At 42.5% G+C, this 14,573-nt stretch overlaps 1 protein-coding gene across 1 annotated transcript in view; it reads left to right on the top strand.

Annotated features, from left to right (window-relative positions):
* Nucleotides 1–12,805, top strand: part of nampt1 (nicotinamide phosphoribosyltransferase 1) — an 18,825-nt gene extending 6,020 nt beyond the window's left edge. Inside the window, exons 2-11 of the mRNA XM_035676979.1 lie at nucleotides 1,006–1,162; nucleotides 2,885–2,988; nucleotides 4,026–4,154; nucleotides 7,923–8,081; nucleotides 8,807–8,943; nucleotides 11,222–11,447; nucleotides 11,543–11,662; nucleotides 11,792–11,932; nucleotides 12,271–12,405; nucleotides 12,610–12,805. Of these exons, the coding sequence (XP_035532872.1) occupies nucleotides 1,006–1,162; nucleotides 2,885–2,988; nucleotides 4,026–4,154; nucleotides 7,923–8,081; nucleotides 8,807–8,943; nucleotides 11,222–11,447; nucleotides 11,543–11,662; nucleotides 11,792–11,932; nucleotides 12,271–12,405; nucleotides 12,610–12,723 (1,422 nt within the window). The 3' untranslated portion in view covers nucleotides 12,724–12,805. The remainder of the gene's footprint in view (nucleotides 1–1,005; nucleotides 1,163–2,884; nucleotides 2,989–4,025; nucleotides 4,155–7,922; nucleotides 8,082–8,806; nucleotides 8,944–11,221; nucleotides 11,448–11,542; nucleotides 11,663–11,791; nucleotides 11,933–12,270; nucleotides 12,406–12,609) is intronic.
* The last annotated feature ends 1,768 nt before the right edge of the window (nucleotides 12,806–14,573 follow it).

Here is a 14,573-nt window from a genome sequence, read left to right as displayed (position 1 = left end):
TTTATTGTGCCGGTTTATTCCTCCTGGAACATGCCTGAACATGTCTCAGACTGTTTACTTCATTGTCTTGATTGTAACAGTCAATGTCTCTGGTATCAGTCAGTTGACAGTAGATTAGAAGATGACTAGAAGCACACTGAAAGTAGTATTTTCTGAATAATAACAGAGTGGTGGAATAATAGAGAACGTGTATTTGTGCGGAAAAGCATGCCTCGCCTAGATTGTGACATTTTAGACTGATTAAGGTTTTTTTTGTCAAACTGCAATGTTTGCTTCCATCGCGGATAAAATACCACAATGGCAGTGTTCCTTAAACTTTGGGTTGTGACCTTGATTTAGCTCTGTGGACTGTGCCTGTTGGCAGCCGGCTACCTTCGTTTTCAGGCAAGAACACGTGATTTCATTTGTTTTATTGTTGCCCTTTCATTCCAGAAAGTTCTCAAATATCTTACTAAAGCTAAATGTTTGATCAGATGTGGTGCAGACTAAATTTGCACGGAACATTTCTCCATGTTATTTCGCCATATTAAAACAAGACTTGCTGCATGAAGGTGTTTCAACAGAGAGGCGTTTTGTCAGTTCCTCTGAAAATCGGGACTATTCAGTGTTTTACATCATCAACAACAGTCATTGTGAAACTTCTTATTAATCTCTTAGAAACCCTATTCAGGAAGTAAACATGGCCCGCGTGCATGTGTGTGTTGGGAGGTGAGGGTTCAACAAGACGGGAGTGATTCTGGTTACACCGTGTGTGCGTTGGTTTCATTTTTCGGTTGCGAAACATGCCTTTTTTTAAGTCCCCTGACCAGCAAATGAGGCTCATGGTGAAAGTAGAGAGCTCATTTCCTTTAATACGACGATGATTGCATTTTCTCATTAGCCATGGTGCTCAAAGTTATGTAATGTATTAATGATTTATTAGTATTATTCTAACTCTGCTTCTTTATTATAAATGGCCAGTGCTAATTTTGTCTCATCTCCTGGATGTGTGCTCTGTCTCTACAGGTAACACATTACAAACAGTACCCCCCCAACACAAGTAAAGTGTACTCCTACTTCGAGTGCCGCGAGAAGAGGACAGATCCTGGCAAAAGCAGAAAAGTCAAATATGACAAAACCGTCTTCTACGGCCTACAGTACATCCTCTACAAATACCTAAAAGGTAAGTCCCGACTCAGCTTAAAAGGGCCAATGTTTCGTATTCTGTAGTCAATTGAATGAAAGTGCCCTTTAGCACGACACTGAAGTGCCCTCCTCTAACCCAGTAGGAGCTTCTCAGTGACTGCCAGCAGTAATGACATTGCAGCTTTTCAGGTTTGGCCTTATGAAGCCACCACCCCTGTTAATGATTCTCCGGGTTTGTTTGTGTAAATACAAATGTGTTTCCAGCCAACTCAACAAATTAAAGCATAACTTTCCAATACTTGGATTACATAACCCAGGCATAGACTTATTTCTACTTTCATTTATGGAAGTCAGCTGTGCACGTAACGTTTTCACTCTCATTCTGTGGGAGCTTAACAATACACTATTCTGCTGTTGTCCAGTTTGCAATCAGGGCACATACCAAAAGCCTTTTGTGATGCGTTATTTGTCCCTGTGCGAGCATTTTATCTCTCACCCCCCTCCAGGACAAGGTCACAGTAGTACAGGGTCAGCCGCAGAACAGCATGCAGCTACTCAAGATTCAGTGCATTGCTCAATGACACTTCAGCAGGGCAGGTGCTTGCTGTTGTGGCCCGCAGCAACAGTGCTTTTTATTCAAAAAGCAACAAGGTTACAACGTGCTTCACGTTGATTAGACTGTACAGAGCATAACAGAAAGCCAGCAGGTTAAGAAGAACAAAAAAGTGAGGGAGAAAAGACTGAAACGAGGCAAAGTATAATGCACACAATGTAGTCTATGCTCTAATTAGCTCAAGTTTGTAAAGGTGGATGTTTAAGTTTGTTAGAGGGATCCTGAGGGGCATGAGAGAGAGCAAGAGGGACTGGGGAAAAAAGAAGGAGTCGAGAGAAAGAAAGAATGCATCGCCCTCCTGTCTCTTAAGAGGATTTCATGGTGCGGTAGCAGAGGTGCGGGGAGACAGAGAACCGGGGAGAACAGAGAGAGGGAAGACAAAAGCACAGCTGCTGTTTCACCGTCTGCGGGAGAAAGGCCAGCTGTCTGCGCAGAGCGTCCCTCAGAGCTCAATGATTAGGCCAACTATTGGAGATGCACCCCTGATCCTCCCAACCTACGAAACCAAACGTGTGTACCGTGATTCTTCTACACTGAGTCACAGAGTGAATTTTAATCCTCTCCAACTTTTCTCAAGGGAGTGGTTCAGCAGAACGAACCGCTGTAAAAGTGAAAGTGTCACCCACCATATTAGGTATTAAAGGAACAATCTCACTATTAGGAGTTTTCATTCGAGGGAAACTACTACTACTACAAGGACTGAGCCAAGGTTGAGCCAGGCTAGCTGTTACCACCAGTCTTTGTGCCAAGCCACGCTAACTGGCTGCTGGTAGTAGCCTCATATTTACTGCACAGACATGAGAGCGCTTTCAATCATCTCATCTAACTCTCTAAAAAAAAGCAGCATGCCATTTTAGGTTTTGAAATATGAAGGTATCCTCTTGCATTTGTACACATGTTTTCGTGTTGCTGTGTAACAGTTTCTATGGTCTCAAACTTGACATTAGACGAGGAAGTAGTTTTTGAACAAAGAGCCCTTGTCAGCGCGCACGGGACGCTTCTAATTTTCTTCCGACCAGTGGACAGTAGGGTGGCATTCAGTGGCCTTTCTCCCTTATCACTGCGTGTTACTACCTTTCTTCTCCCTTCCCCTTCTTTCCTCTCCTCCTCCTCCTCCTCCTCCTCCTCCTCCTTTCTCCTCTCTAGGAAAGGTAGTGACTCCAGAGAAGATCCAGGAGGCAAAGGAGGTATACAGAGAACACTTCCAGGATGACGTTTTCAACGAGAAAGGGTGGACTTACATTTTGGAGGTAAGACACTGCTAAAAGGTGATGCTTTGCATTTGTACAAAAGTATTTTATGCGTATATGTGAGTAGATTCGATGGGGGTTTATAGACTATATGAAAGGAATGGGTCTGAGGAAAAAGCTGGAAATTGGAGTTGCAGGTGTACACAGGTGTCAGTATATGCTAATGTTTGCAAATGAAACATTCTGAAGGTGATGTCTCTAATATCAAGAGAGGCTAGAGGATGTAAACACATGTAGGACACACAGTGAGTTCCTGATAAACACACAAAACGAACATATAGCGACAAGCAATCTGATTTCATTTGATTCTAGGTTAATTTTGAGGTGCTCAAAAAAACCTCCCTCCATTCTGACGTAGCAAGCGGGGCCATATTGTGTAATGAAAGCCAAAATGCTAAAATAACAAAAAATCGAAACAATATTTGGTGTCACAGTTTCCCAATGGAGGACAAGAAGGGTTAACTAGCCAGTTTCTTGAGTCCGATTCAGCAACTAGAAATCAATCACAGTCAGTTTATATATCCGAGAAAATGTGCATAAAATGTTTCTGGTTCTTTTCCGGTTCTGTTTCAGCACCTTGGAGAGAGCACAGCACTCTGTACTGACAAAGTATTTTCTCGAGCGAGCAGAAGTGTTGATAAATCCTTATTTATTTTCTCTTTGTCATCTCTTACCACGTTGCTTAATCAGCTCTCAATCTGGCAGCTTTGTTTTTTTTTTTTTGCAAATCACTCTATTTCAAGCATACAAATGTTGCTCGCTTTTGGTCGTGGTAAGCATAACGAACTTTGATTTGTTCCTTTTTTTGTGTGTGAGATGCAACTCAAAATATGGATATATTTAGTATAATCTCCCCACATTGCCTGAAGGTCAAATCTCACCAGAAACTGTATTGCCTCCAAATGTGTGCCACTTTGATCTCCTTTTTCAGGTCATCTCAATAAAAAGAAAAAAGAAATGCCACGGAGAGGAAGCTTTCACAGTGTAAATCTGATTCTGAGTGGGATATTTGAGTGTGTGTGTCTCTGTTTTTACAGAAATACAATGGACACCTGCCTATTGAAATCAAGGCAGTGCCAGAGGGGAGTGTCATTCCTCGAGGCAATGTTTTGTTCACGGTGGAGAGCACAGACCCTGAATGCTACTGGCTCACCAACTGGGTGGAGGTAAGTTTGTTTTGTTTGTCCTCTGTGCCCAGAATGGATAGCAGGTCGATTCCTGTGGGTCCTGACATGAGAGAAGTGTATTGATCAATCAGAGCGCGTCAGGAAGGGACAGTCTAACTCAAAGATGCTGTCAGTAGGATTGTGGTTAATGTAGGATTCAGTGTTTTTGGAGCTGGACCCACACTAGGGACTAAAAATATGCATATCTGTCTTTTGTGGGTCACCCAACTTTATGGAAGTGCAATACTGAATCACTGCAATACTTCTTGAATGCTGTCAGACTTTAGCTCTGGATTAGCTCCGTCAAGCCATCTTAAACATCTCACCCCTGCGCCCTCATATTAGAGTTTAAATGCTAGCACGTTTCTCGTATTGCTACAAAAACTACATCGCTAGGCACATCAGTAAGATTTAATCATCATCTTTATTTGGTTATTGATTAAAGACGAAATACATTAGCAACATTTATGCCCTTTTAATTATAGAGGAGAGTTAACAGTTTTATAAAAGCCATAAACTATTTAGCTCGGCAGCGCGCCCAATGGCACCTCTTATCTCTCCTAAAATCTCACTGAATTACAGTCGTGTCATGGCTTCTAGCTTAATCGCTGCTCAGAGATGTGCTGTAACTGCAGCAAAGTCATTCATACAGGTTGGCTGGAAAGTACAGGAGCGGAGAGTCACTCGGCTCTAGGCACTAGAAAAATCCTCGTTTGGTGTTTTTGTAGTTGACAAAATTAAGTCTAAATCAACCCCTTGTCCTGAACAGTTTTCTGTCCGAGGCGTCACATCTCCGAAATTATTCTGAACAGTGTCAAGAATGTTTTTCAGCTTTATTCACTTTGCATTTTAATTTACTTACCGCCCCGTTTTTATACATACAGTAGCTACTTTGTTATAGTTAATAGCATGACTGCTGTTGTACTCCTGTTGTGATGTGACACGAGGAAAGACACAAACACCAAAATACAAACTGTTTGTCGTGTTTGTCCGTCTGGATGAATGGTTTCTTAAAGGAATAGGTCAACGTATTTGGAAATTTGCTTATCCCCTCCACTGGTTGACTAGCAACTGGTCCCAGTAAAGACACAAAAGTGGAATCAATCTTCTTATCAAACCCTAAGAAAGAAAACATTCAAAACATTCCCAAAACTATTCCTTTACCCACCCAAGTACTCTGTTCTTTTGGTAGAGTCACTAGGTGATATCAGTGTATATAAGCACACATAACATAACATAACTGACATACAGCATAGGTAAAATAGATCTTTTGTAAATTGCAGCAGGCGTGGCGTTTCATGCAGCCTCCTCACTGCTGCATTTATTACGCTGAAGCTAATGCACAATGTGATTCTTCCATGAGATGATCTCATGAACTTAATGCTGCATGAACAGACTGTCTGCAGTGACTGGGCAGAACTAAATTCATTTACCACGAGTAATATCTTCACTCTGTGTCTCCCTTTCTCTATGGCCCTCTTTGACTCATGCTGTCTCATTCTTCATGTCGGCCCCCATTCACAAGTATCATGTTTGACTTCATCCACAGATTAATCACGCAGTGGCTTCTCGGAATGTGATTAAACAGAAACAACGCGCTTTCTTTGTTTCTGTTTAATAATGCAAAAACAAAAGCTTTTGACATTCTGTACAAAGGACCATTTGTTCATGTCTTGCAGACACATTTTTAAGTAATTACAAATGTTTCTTTAAATGTGTACAAGTCTTTTTTTAATTCTTTTTTTTCCCCTGAAGTCCCTCAGTGGATATTGCAAAGCCAATATTTCCTAAATGCTGACTAGATTTGGCTCTATGATTTGGTGCTCATACAGTATACTCTAATGACAGAAACAGCATTCTGTGTGTGCTTGGACATAGGTCACCCACAGTCACAACATTTTTTTTCACTCCACACAAACAACATTTCTCTTTACACACTCAGTTCCGATAAAATTTGGATTTTTTTTTCCACCTTTTCATTACCACACTCGTGCTCTATGGCTGATATAAATACAGGCATGAACACACACACACACACACACACACACACAGAGTCATCCTTCATGGCAGATGTAAAATTAGCTATAGCGTTCACCCTGTTGTCCTTGAGTCTGTTCTCTATCTCTCCTTCACTCTTGCTGTCCCTTCTTTTTTGACTGTCTATCATTTTCTTCTCTTTGTCACATCACAATCTTTTTCTTTTACGTCTTTCTCGCTCTTTTAGCTCTCAGTTGCCCCCATACCTTCTCTATTCCCACTCCCTTCTTTCATTCCTTATCTCCCTCCATTTTGTTCTGGGACACTGACCAAGAATTTATGTTGGCACGTGTGTGTTTGTGTGTGTGTTTGTGTGCGCTTGAGTGGGTGTGTGTGCGCAAACATTCCTCCCGAGTGTTGTTCTTACGGTACCGCTGCCCCCATTAAAGACATTATCCCTGACAAACTGTCACACGGTGATGGCATGGTTTATTTGTCTTGTATAAATGTCACCGTCGTCTTAATTCTGAGACAATATTTGATTAAACACAAATGCACAATTAGATGTTTTTATAGTTTCGGGTCATGAAAAGTAAACAGACCTCTGGGGAAAAAAAGAAGTTGAACACGTTACCGTTGCCGCACAACTTTGAGAGCGTTTATCTACATTCAATCACGTTACGCTGTTATATTTCATGTTAAATGTTACATACTGATTCCACATGAAAAGGTTAAGATGCAGATAAAGCAGCGGGCACATGACCTGTGTGTGTGTGTGTGTGTGTGTGGACATTAACCGTGCTCTTGCAGTCACATGAGACCATATTATGGTTTAGATTATGATTAGTCTGAGGAGGCATGTGACTCTGTGCTGAGGTTTATAGGGGGAAAAAGACACGCCGCATAGTATTAGTAGGCAAAGTTGATTGACGAATCAGAACTGGAAGTTCACACAGATGAGGTTTGTCTCTTAAGAATCTCTCAAACAACTGTGAGGGGAGGGAAGATGGCTACGTGGTTTTTCGCTCGCTTTATCTCCTGCTAATGAGGTTTGACGCACGTGTACTTAGCTATCATTCCTATTATATACACACAGCTTCATGAGTGCTGAAATGTTCCAGCACAGTGTGTAATTACATAATCATGTCAGCTTCATGTTGTTGTACAACCCAGTGGTCACCATATTGGATTGATTTCTCTATCTAAGAATGGAAGTGAATGGTGTGTGGATTTAATGGTTAGAATAAAATAAAATAATATATTAATAATAATAATAATAATAATAATAGTTTAATATGAATGTATTCGCCTAGACTGGCTGGATTTATATACAGAAGCATAGACAGGCAGACCTTCACGCACACACACGTACCGTCCATGTATGATAATAGAAAGTGTGTATTCATAAAATTTCCCAGGTGGTGGTGAGTACAGATAAGCCACTTGTTTTCATATTGAAATGTGTGACTCTGGTCCAGAGTTGACATGAGGGATTGAGGGATGTATTTTTCCCAGAGTTTGTCTTGTGTGAATAATCCCCTTGAGCCTGTTAGTTTAGGGTTTTAGTACCAGTTGAATACTGGGAAAGCGGGATGATTGGACAAGGACATTCACTGGTCTGTTCTTTGCAAAAAAAAAAACTTGTGCTGCAGCTTTGCTTTGAAAACACTGGGGTTTTTTTAAGAGCTGAGAGATATTTTTAGTGAACTTTTGCAGTGAAATGTTGTGTGTATATAAATATCCAGTGAACTGGACTGAACTGAACTGAACTGTCCTTCCTCCCTCCATCAGACCATTCTGGTTCAGATCTGGTACCCTATCACTGTGGCGACCAACTCCAGAGAGCAGAAGAAGATCCTCGCCAAGTACCTCCTGGAGACTTCTGGGAACTTGGAGCGACTAGAGTATAAACTGCATGACTTTGGCTACAGGGGCGTCTCCTCACAAGAGGTACTGTATACTTTCCTATACTGCTATACTATACTATACACAATGAAGTAGATTTTGTTAAAGTTGTATCCTTACCCATACACCACATACATGTTAAGCAAATTAACAAATTTGACAAAATAATCCCAACTCAAGGTTGATTTCCCCGGAGCTTTCAACCATATCACACGGTTTGTTACGGATTAAAGCTCTGAAGATACTCGCAAGTGGCCTGTAAATTGGAATTTGATGGTGTTTGAAACAAACCATGCTCAGTCTAATTTATCAGGCAGGTAGGATTTAGTTAGTGGTATCTATCGGTGTACTTGCTGATTGCAGCACCCTCCCCTCACGCTCCCGTTCCAAGCGTGTAGGAGAACTACGGTGGCTGCAAAAAGCACAAAAGGCCCCATCTAGAGCCAGAGTGTGGTTTACCTGTTAGCACTGCGGTCAATATGGCAGCCTCCGTGGAAGAGGAACCGCTCCCTCCCTGTAGATAAAAACAGCTCATTCTAAGATAACGAAGACACAACAGTTCTTATTTTCAGGGGATTATACACTAATGAAGACATATCTAAGAATATTCTATTCAGTTTCTGCCAATATAACCTCCTAACCCTACACACAATGAAAGAAATGCAGAAATAAAAAGGTGGAAGACAAAAAAAAATGAATTTAAGATTTACTTTATAATGGAGTGTGTTTGCCCTTTTATCTCCCATGAACCATTTCCCTCCTCTTTGCAGACTGCAGGCATTGGGGCCTCCGCCCATCTGGTCAACTTCAAGGGCACAGACACGGTCGCCGGCATCGGAGTCATTAAGAAGTACTACGGCACCAAGGACCCTGTGCCAGGCTTCTCAGTGCCTGCTGCAGAGCACAGGTACACATTTGCTGTGGCATATTGAAACTTTGTCCCTGCTTAGAGACAGGATATCTCTCTGTGTGGCCTACATTTCTTTGCTGTAGAGTGTTTCCTGGCTTTTCCAGTGGGCTTAGTGGCACTGTTTCCATTGTGATGTGAGGCGGTAGTTCACCACCCACTTTAATTATTACACCAGTAATATAAGACCTCCCCGTTATGATATGTGTCTGCCAACATGTTCAACACTCCTTTTTTAATGGGATGTGCGAGGAAAGCAGAGAGTTTCGAGCATTGTATTTAGCCCCTGAAGGCTGATAAATTCCTGTGCACAATGTTAATTATCAGCATAAGCCACGTATTCACATATTCCCTGAAAGCACAGGGGCACAGTTGGCACACGGCGGCTCTATTCATCTCCTGTGCTGCCTCTGGTGAGATAGTCCACGTTCGGGCTGAGAGCCAGGCCTGGAAGCAGACTTTTTCACCCACAAGCCAAATTGATTTTCAAAATAAAAAACTTGTTTCAAATAACAAGTTGGTTATCTGCCAGAGCTGTTGATGGAGGGGAATTTATCAGCCAAAGTGAAAAATGTACTCATCATTTGGCTCAGGTTGGTGTTAATTCACTTCCCTGATTAGAGCCTGGTCACCCTCACACTAATTATCTGGTTCATCTCTGTCAGTTTGTGAATGGGACTGTGATTGGCTTAGAGGGGAAGGTTTTGATTGGCTGCTGCTTCCCTGACGCACATGTCCCTCACATGTCTCTGGTGTTGCTTTATGGCACCGATCCATTTATCCTGCTCTCTCTCTCACACACACACACACACACACTCTCTCTCTCTTTTTGTTTCGCTCTCATGCACACGGAGTCACTTCTTCCTTGCCACCAGGGCAGTTACTCCTGCTCCAGCGCACCCTTCTTCCCCGCACCAGTGCATTGTGGGATGGTGGCAGTAGTTGTCATAGTAACCGTTATGTAATGGCCCCCCTCGTCAGAGGGAGGAGTCACAGTGAAATTCCACTTTGATTTTGAAGGAAAGGGATGGTTGGGTGTTTTAGAGCAGAGGTGTGTCACCTTCAGAGCTCTTCCGTTCAAAACTTTGAGTGTCCTCCAATTTTTACACTTTGAAAGAAAAATAATACTTTTCCAAAAATGTGTACAGAAACTTGTATTAAAATAAAAAAAACAGTTTATAGTATTGTCAGTTCTGTAACGCAGTACAATTTGTGTAGTAATAGTATTGAAATATATACCATGTCTGTGTACACTGAACAGGTTTTACAATTCTTTGAGCGTTGCTCCAAAGAAATCAGAAACCAAATTCTAGATACCTCTGTTGTATTGTGGTGGTGGAATCTTATTTAATCTCACAACCCCAGGACATAAAATTCACACTGTCTTCAGGGTCAGATTTGACTGGGGGAAAACTGGAAAGAAGATGTCCTTATTTGGGTGAACTTGGTTGTTCAACACAGAGGGTGCTAATGTGACTGGTCAGGGGAGAGAAAAGACGCAGTGCCCAGAGCTAATCAGGCAACAAAAAGCAAGATCATCATCTTAAACAATGCTATGTGTGGCACACTTGGTATATGAACAGCTATATTTGTAATCTACTGTGACACTGAGCCTGGAGTCTGCAGCCGCCTGCAGCAACTCAAATGCAAATGTTCAGGAGCCAAACTCATTTCATCACACAGTACAAACACCCGCCGCAGGTCTAACATTAATAAACAGGCACAATATTTTGATGCCAAAAAGATTAAACCCCTTCCCAGCTTATGGTGCACCTGTATGTGGGATTTGCGTTTCCCCGTTTATTGGCGTGATACCACAGTTATCGTGACCATCTTCCTTCTAACCATCAACAAATTACAGAGCAGAGAAAGGCAGTCACAACGCTCTACAATCTGCTTTTTAAGGTGGCTTTAACAGACCTGATTTAACATAAAAAGAAAAATGCAATTTGGCCCAGGGTTGCTTTCAATCAAGACTAAAACCTGGAGTGCGCTGCCCCCTTCTGGACGATCTGTGGCATTATCTTTTGATAAATGGCTATTCTCTTGCTCCCATACTCTTGTAGCCAAAGAGATAACTAATGCGAAGTTCCTGCTACTTTTTGGCTTACTTTAAATCTTTCCACCTCTTTTTTTAACTTTCTTATTTTGTTGTACTTTTCCCCCCCTTGTGTCTTGCACAGAAGTTGTCCATGTTGTGTTATAGCTTTGATCAACTACATGGGAAGAGAAATTGTCGTAGGACAAAATAATAATTTCTTTGTCGTTCTCTCTGCAGTACCATCACAGCGTGGGGAAAAGACCATGAAAAAGACGCCTTCGAGCACATCATCAAACAGTTTCCCAACGTGCCCGTATCCATAGTCAGCGACAGCTACGACATCTACAACGCCTGTGAGAAGATCTGGGGAGAAGACCTTCGGGGCCTGATAGAGAAGCGCAGCGCAGATGCTCCGCTGGTCGTTCGGCCGGACTCAGGAAACCCTCTTGATACGGTTTTGAAGGTGTGGTCACGTGCGCGGCTTTCCTTTCAACTAGGATCTTAAAACAAGCCAGGACACTAACTCTCTCTGTACCACCTTCCTCTTCCTGTCCTCAGGTTTTAGAGATCCTGGGTAAGAAGTTTGTTCCAGTGGAGAACTCTAAAGGTTATAAGGTTCTCCCTCCTTACATCAGAGTCATACAAGGAGACGGAGTTGACATCAACACACTGCAAGAGGTACGGACACGTGCTATTTATTGATGATGTGATGTATAAGATGGTAAAAGATTTTCATTGTACATTATGTGCATCAGAAATTACAGAGTGGTACTATTGCATTGTTTTTTACTGTGTGTTTTTCCACAGATAGTGGAGGGTATGAAGCAACACAGGTGGTCCATTGAGAACATTTCCTTTGGGTCCGGAGGGGCTCTGCTCCAGAAACTGACCAGAGATCTGCTCAACTGCTCTTTCAAATGCAGCTACGTGGTCACTAATGGACTGGGGGTGAGTACCAGTTATGTGAATGGAGTTATTGTGTTTCTGTGATCATTTTTGTAACAGTCTGGTGTTTAAATAAGACTAGTTACAGAGCGTTTAGATTGTGGGTAATGTAACAACTCATGGGGGGTTGAGCGTTGCATCACCAATCAACATTAAATCAAGCATTTTGTTTGTTTTAGACGTCCTTTAACTGTTAAACGGGTATGTAACTGTTGACCACAGATGAATAAGTACAGAACAGTACAGTACTTCTTTTTGTCTGCGCGGCGGTTTGTGTAATAGACATGATTTTGAAAAATCCCTTTCCACTTAAATGCAACGTTGTTTTTCTGTGCGAAAAGGTGAACGTGTTCAAGGACCCAGTGGCTGACCCCAACAAGAGGTCAAAGAAAGGTCGCCTGTCTCTGCACCGGACACAGAGCGGAGACTTTGTCACCCTGGAGGAGGGCAAGGGCGACCTCGAGGAGTATGGCGTGGTGAGTTTAAAGCACATAATAGCACACAGACACTTTTGTACAGATGAATGCAAAGCAATTTGTTTTACCAACACTGACCTTGCCTCCTCTCTCACCTTCATTTTCTGTTTTCCTCTGCCCCTCCTTCCCTCCCTTGTCACCTGTTCCTCTGTACTCTTTTCATTTTACCCTCTCTCCCCGTGTTGTTTTTCTAATCGTCTCCAGGACCTGCTGCACACAGTCTTTCAGAACGGGAAGATTGTGAAGACGTACACATTTGATGAAGTCAGAGACAATGCTAAGCTCAAAGAGAGTGAGCTTGAAGAGCTGCTGCACTGAGCGCAGCACTACTGAACCCGCCCCCACCCTCCACCCTAACCCCCAAAACAACCCCTCCTTCCCCCCCCCTTTTAACCCTTCACCTTTTGCCTCCAGCGTCACCTCAGAAAACGGAGGTAGCGTGCACTGCTAATAGATCCCACCCTAAAGCCTGAAACCCCCCCCTCCCGAGGACGTTCCTAAAAACCTGAGAACTCCCTTAAAATAACGGAAATCACCTCAGTTTTTGGAGTAGAGAATTTGGAACTCCCACACCTCTGGTGAACAGCGAAACACCCCATGAGTGTAAAGGGAAAAAGAAAAGAGAGAGAGGAATGACCGAACAGTTTAGTAAAACAGGAACAACAGAGAGGAAGGTCGCGATTACGATGACAAAACGTGCGTTCACCTTCCACGCTGCTGCCGCTCCTGATTGGACTTCAGCAACATTGCATGTAAGTCTCGGTACACACCTCCGCCAACGATCAAGATTGACCTTGAGCCGCTGAATAGGTGTGTGTCTGCAGACTTTTCCATGCAGACACAAAAGCAAATCAGAGATTGTAGGCTTTTTGAAAGAGCTCCGCGGCGGCTGCATGGCGACGTGAACGCCCACGGCGAGTCGCGGCGAGAAAGCCGATGTCAGAAAGAGACAGGAGAATATGAAGCCACACCCCACACCAATGACCCCCCCCCCCGTGTATCGGTGTTTAGAGAAAAAAATATATACATGTCTGAATCTACTTAGCTTTGTCTTTTACGTGAAGGAGAAAATGATGGTTATAGTATATAGCAGGTGCACCGATAACATTGACAAGCAACGGCTAACATGTTGCTTTCTACTTTGGAGATCATGAAACTGTAATTATGGCGATGCTTTTAATCATTAGTTATGGCCTAAATTAAAGAAGGCCAACATGTATCAAGTACTACCTGAATATTTTGTACTCTTTACTCGCCAATAAAATGTTATTGGTGCATCTCTGAAGGTATATAAGTGATCATCTCTTGCCATTATGTTGTCCACAGAGCGTTCATATCATGAAGACACAATTCCACAATTCGTTCAAGGAGGGAGGACCTCAAAGTGGGCGTTTAAATGTTGTTTTTTTTTTATTTCATGAATATATATTAAAAGAATGACAGCATTATTGTCAAGCTCATTTTCTATCAATGATTAAGTGTTCCGTGTCCTGGAAGAAGTCCAAATCTTCCCATGGCTAAGTTGACAAATATTGGATTTGAGTCAAAGTTCCAGATTGGGTCTTCATTGATGGCGAATGCTCTTAAAACAGTCTTTACTGTACAAGACCAAGATTGATGTAAGAAGAAAACTACATCACGAAAATTGTCTTCACTGGAATGAGATGATCTTAATTATGTGTTTATGAAGATACATATGTGGCTCCTGGACAGAAATGTATGTTAAATGTTGATGTGTGTGCTTGGATCCGTGTGTGCGATGGGTTGTGTGGTTTGTGTGCGAGGGGGTGTGTGTACTGACGTTTTTTCCCCTAAAGGATTGCGTAGTATTCCTTTATGCAAACGTACCCGTCGATAAGGGAATAGAGGAACACTCCTTCCTTTTTACCTTTGTCGGCCTTTTATTCTGAAAGGGGGGCGCAGCTTGGTGACAACAGGCACTGATACAGGTTTTTTTTCTTTTTTTTTTTTTCTTTTGGCAATGGTAGGAAAGAGAGGCAATAGGGCAAGATCGGGAATCAGAAATAACTTTACTGACAGCACATGTACCGCCATGCTTTGGCCAGTCGCGGTGTCTCGGGTTATCACTGCTTTTACTCCTTAAAAGCAGGGAAGCTTCAGGAAGCGGTGATTCTTGGGAAAAGGGCATGCGGTACTCTTGGTTTGGG

The sequence above is a fragment of the Morone saxatilis genome, unplaced genomic scaffold (assembly GCF_004916995.1).
Source record: "Morone saxatilis isolate NCDOM2014 unplaced genomic scaffold, NCSU_SB_2.0 Contig10, whole genome shotgun sequence".
Taxonomy (NCBI): domain Eukaryota; kingdom Metazoa; phylum Chordata; class Actinopteri; family Moronidae; genus Morone; species Morone saxatilis.
This window is presented reverse-complemented; position numbering and strand designations above follow the sequence as displayed.